Source organism: Panthera onca, chromosome E1, assembly GCF_046562875.1.
Source record: "Panthera onca isolate mPanOnc1 chromosome E1, mPanOnc1 haplotype 2, whole genome shotgun sequence".
In the NCBI taxonomy this organism is placed as follows: Eukaryota; Metazoa; Chordata; class Mammalia; order Carnivora; family Felidae; genus Panthera; species Panthera onca.
Window position 1 is genome coordinate 55,990,531 of NC_138352.1, and position 5,283 is coordinate 55,995,813.

At 41.7% G+C, this 5,283-nt stretch overlaps 1 protein-coding gene across 5 annotated transcripts in view; it reads left to right on the forward strand.

Moving 5' to 3' along the window:
- Positions 1 to 5,283, forward strand: part of WIPF2 (WAS/WASL interacting protein family member 2) — a 50,095-nt gene that overhangs the window by 39,966 nt on the left and 4,846 nt on the right. For all 5 annotated transcript variants that reach the window (XM_081791277.1, XM_078437172.2, XM_060646158.3 and 2 more), the window contains 2 exons: positions 3,351 to 3,560; positions 4,936 to 5,037. In XM_081791277.1, coding sequence (XP_081647403.1) covers positions 3,351 to 3,560; positions 4,936 to 5,037 — 312 coding nt within the window. The remainder of the gene's footprint in view (positions 1 to 3,350; positions 3,561 to 4,935; positions 5,038 to 5,283) is intronic.

The window sequence follows — 5,283 nt, forward strand, 5'->3', positions numbered from 1 at the left end:
AGTTTTGTTTATTGTTCCTTCTCTCTGCAGAAGCTTTTTATCTTGATGAGGTCCCAGTAGTTCATTTTTGCTTTTGTTTACCTTGCCTCCGGCAACTTGTCTAGGAAAAAGTTGCTCCAGCCAAGGTCAAAGAGGTTGCTGCCTATGTTCTTCTCTAGGATTTTGATGGTTTCCTGTCTCACATTTAGGTCTTTCATCCATTTTGAATTTATTTTTGTGTGTGGTGAAAGAAAGTGGTCCAGTTTCATTCTTCTGCATGTCAGTAACCAGAGCAACAGTTCTTAGAGTGATAATACTGAGAAAAAATTGAGGTATCTTAATCAGAGATCATGTCAGTATTGGCTCTCTTTGTTGTGTGACATTGGGCAGATCGCTCTGATTCTCTGGGTTTGTTTCCTCTTGTGTTCACAGTACCTTCAGAGGTGGTTGTAAATAAAAGTATGTATGAAAGTGCTTTGTAAACAATAGTATGCCGATAACTGTTAGTGGTTTTCCGCAAGGATTTCCAGGTAGTTCATGGATATATCTCTGTTACTCAATCATACTATGACAGTATTATAATGTAGTTTTGTTTCTATATGAATTATTTACATTTAAAAAAGCATGGAGCCTTTTGTCTTCCCAGAGTGCTCAAGGATCAAAAATTGCCACGTGTTGGTCCATAGTTTCTGAATTTTTTCTTTGCAGAGTAAAACACTATTTTTAAGGGATTTTTTTTTTTCTTTTAAGAATCAATACTACCCTTCCCTCAAAATTAGGTTTATCTTGGTCTACAAAAGGGTGATCTCCCACCGCAGGGTTTCTTTTACAAACTACTTCTTTCTTAGGGTCCTTGGGTCCCAGCTCTGTCACTTGAAACAGTCTTAAAATTGGATGTGACAAAGAGCCCAGAAACTTATTGGAGATGGCAGAACCTGGTTGGGATGCCTGGTCCCTCAGGGAGGGTGCCAGAGGAGCAAGCAGGCTGCTCTTGGTCCTGCTCTATTTGGCCAGTCTGGGTTGGCTATAATCACTGCCACCTGCCCAGTGTCTAGCTGGTGTCCTTTTGAGCCTGGCTAATGCTGCCTGTCTTACACTTCCTGGCACTGCCCTAGAGTAGAAACAGACTCTTAGGGCCCTGATAAATCTGGGTTTTAGAGAAATATTTTGAGGGTGACCTGAAAGGGCTTTGGTTTGGGCAGATTTGAAATGCAAATAAGGTTCAGAGATCTGCTGCTAGGTGCTATTAAGGAGATTTCTCTTTTATTATTGCCTCTAATAGCCCCTGTCATACTTAAACCTTGAAAAGAGGGAGACATTCAGAGTGTATTTTAGGAGAATTGCAAACCAACATTTACTGGGCCTACAGTGCTGGACCCTTTGTCTACATACATCATCCCATTACTGTTTTATGCTTAGCTGTGGTCACTCTACAGAAATTCTGACAGTAATTTAGAAGGAATAAATTGAAGATACACTCTTGGGGTACCTAGCTGGCTCACTCAGTAGAGCATGTGACTCCAAGGGTCATGAGTTCAAGCCCCACATTGGGCATAGAGTTTCCTTAAAAAAAAACAAAAAAAAAACAAAAAAAAACACTCTTTCTCACTAAACTAGTGTTAAGCTGAGTTGTCTCTCCATGTATTATTTAGGTAACGGCTATTTATTGGATATGGCATTGGGGCCAAAAGACACACTTCCATCTCAGTGGGTTACAAATTTTGGGGGGAGATAAAATACATAGTACTTGGTGGTAGTTATGAAAAGCAGAGTGGGCACAGTGGAAAGAGCAGATGTGTGCTGAGTCTGTTAGATCTATGGCCTCAGACAAACAGGCTGAGTCCCAGTTTCCTCATTTGTGAAATGGGGATAATACCACATAATTTGCAGGAGAGACTGAAGAGTTTTTAAAGATTTAATGCATATAAAGTGCTCAGGACAGTGCCTGGAATATAATGGAAATGAAATAAATGGTAGCTACTATTTTTGCTAGTTAATGAAAAGAATAGAATAATATAACATAAACACCTTAGAACCTATCCAGTGATATTGACATGTCTTCAGACGTGTTTTTTATGTTCTACTTAGTGGCACATTTTTGCCTTTTAAGAGTGAATTTGATTTTTGAAAAGACGTAAATACGAATATTTTTGTTGGTGGTGGTATGACCTCAGAAATGAGATATGAACATCATATAATATTTATGGATGTGTCTGATTAGAAACTGGGTTTGGAGGCAATTCCCAAAGAGGCATTCCCAATTTTTTGAGCAATTAGATTATCATTAGAGATATGTAACTTCTGCAGATGAACATACTAAACATATTTTGAGAATCACTCATTTTAGTATGTACTACTAAGTGTTAGAATAAATGACAGAGTCTATAAATGCTGTGGGAGAACAAAGAAGAGGGGATTAGAATAGAGTGCATTGCTTTGGGAAAGCCTGTAGAAGATAGGACTTGAGTTGAACCTTAAAGGAGAGGTAGGGTTTGGCAGTAAGGGAAGAGGGATGGTATTTCCGAGTCTTTTGGGCCAGTCACAAGAGCAAAGCGTATGTAGTTTGGTTTAGTCAGCAAATGTTGATTGCCTACCTAACTGTGTGCTGTACATTTGGCTGAGCTTGGGAACTCAGATGAATGGACAACTGCTCTGACTTAGTGTCCTGGGGAAGAGGCACATAAAATGAACAACTATAATACAATATAGTAGTGTAGCAGAGAGGTGGTACAGAGGCAACAGTGTGAGTGTGGAAGAGAGGCACCCAACCCAGCCTTAGGAATCAAGCAAGGAAGAGGAGATGGTGAGATCAGGCTGACTGCTGTGGTAAGTTACTGTGTAAGAAAGGAAGATGATGGGATGAGACTCTGCTGGGGTTGAAGCTAAGGATTTGAAACTTCATGATATAGGAAATGCAAAGTCCTTGGAAAAGTTTGAGCAAGTATTTGGGGACATTAGTGAGTTGGTATGCAGAATGGATTGGCATGATAAGAGATGAGAAGCAAGGAGGACATTTGGGAAACTTTTTGCAATAAAACAGGCTAAATACGAGAAATCTTTGAATTAGAAATGTGGAGGAAGGTGTGGAAAGGCAGGGAAAAGAACACGAATAGGCAGAGTTCTTGGCTGACTCGTCACAGGAAATGAAAAAGGTCACACATTCATTCTGAACTTTGGGATCTGATAGAATGTTGCTGCTGTTAAATAGGGGTGACAGGAGGGTGAGTATGATACTTGACATGCTGCCCGGGTGCTCACAGAGCCTGGCTCTTTGGGAAGGCACCAAGACATTTCGTGTGTGTCTCTTAACCCGCCCCCCACTCCTCACCATCTCTGCATCGCAGTCTAACTGCTTTGGATTTTCATTGCAGCTCCTCTACCCCCACCACCCATGATCCGAAATGGTGCCAGGGATGCTCCCCCTCCCCCACCACCATACCGAATGCATGGGTCAGAACCCCTGAGCCGAGGAAAGCCCCCACCTCCTCCCTCAAGGACGCCAGCTGGACCACCCCCTCCTCCTCCACCACCCCTGAGGAATGGCCACAGAGATTCTATTACCACTGTCCGATCTTTCTTGGGTGAGTAGCAAGCTGTTTTAGTCTCACAGTTCCTGTGGTGACTTCACTAATTCCAGTGGCCACTCTACAATGGGAATGGTCACTGGGTACCCTTTGTTGACAGCAGTTCTTCTCCTAACTTCCTCTCGGACTTCTGGGCCTTTGCAAATTGACATGCCTTTCCTTTTGCAAATTCTAGGCATGATTGCTTTGGAAGAGATTGAAGTAAAATCAGTAGGTGTTGTGTTAATAACTCCAAAGCCACTCTCTTGCTCCCCAAGGATCATTTGTGATTAACTTTTAGGTCAGAGACTTTATCCTCTTCAGGATTATTCAGGCAGGAATTATGTATCTTCCTAGGAAGGAGAGGGCCTTTCTGGACCTTTAGAAAACAAACAAAACACACCACTGTACACCACATTAATCTAATAATACAAAGCCACTGCCTAGCTGTGTTACTTTGAGGAAGCCATTTCATTTCTCTGGGCCCCGCTTCCCTCATCTATGAAATGAGGGGGTTGAGATCAGGAGTGTATCATATTTAACTTTTCAAGGTTATAAATGAGTCTTAGGCCCCACCTAAGAGGTTCTAATTCATTAGGTTTAGAATGGAGCCCCAAGCAAAGGTTGTCCATAGGGTTTTCTCAGACCCTCTGTTGAGGACCCCTGGAAAGATCTATACAGCCCCATTCGACCCTAACACTCTACATTCTTTAATGGTTAACTCTTACCCACTCCTGCTCTAGTCTTTTCCTAATAGGTGGACCAGGGTTTTTGGAATGTGAGTGAGTCACGCCCATAGAAAATTTGAGCCGCCTTGTAGAAGGGCCATGGAAAGTGGGAGTGGGGGCCGTGAGAGGGCTCTCCCAACTGTGTCGTAGAATTTAAATGAGGGTAATTTGGACCAGAGGGGAATTATCTGGTCAGATCTCTCACTAGCTCATGACAAAAATTCCCGTTTTAGGTTAATGTCTACCAATCTGTAGATTCAGTTCAGTTGGTTTCCCATGGTGACAGTCTCTAAGATGACTGAAACAGAACTGTATTTCTTTCTCTTCCCATGCAAACAGCTGGGCTCCTTTCATGTTAAGTGTGTGGTTTTTGGTGGAAAGATTTGAAGAACCAATTCAAAGATTGATTCCTTTTCATTAGAAAGAGCCTTTCATTAGAAAGATTCTTTTCATTAGAAAAGAGCCTTTAAGCACAGCCTCAGCATATGAGGTGCCTAGAAAGATGCTCTTGCTGGCCTCCAGAACCTTGGTTTAGTGGGCCAGGCGGGCCCCTCATCGTCCATCAGAATGCACGGGAAATTAGCAAGGGGAGGGTCAGAAGTGGTACGGAGTATGTGGGAGCACATGAAAGAGTGATAGGAATTAATTTTTTGTTCTTTTCCCAGATGATTTTGAGTCAAAGTATTCTTTCCATCCAGTAGAAGACTTTCCTGCTCCAGAAGAATATAAACACTTTCAAAGAATATATCCCAGCAAAACAAACCGAGGTGAGAAGAGCAGCCATGAAAGTTTTTCCATAATTCCATTGAATGTAGAATTGGTGTGTTTTTCTTAGGTTAAAATTTGCTTCTCCTCACCAGTGTTTTCTTAAGAAAACAAAGATAACAACAAAACCAATCCCTAAATTTTAAAGGTTAGCTTAAAGAGCCTGTCTCTTATTTCAGGAATGTTTGGGTTATTCAGGGTCTGGTGGTTGACCTTCTGTGTGTGGTTTTCATTTTTATATTTTTCAG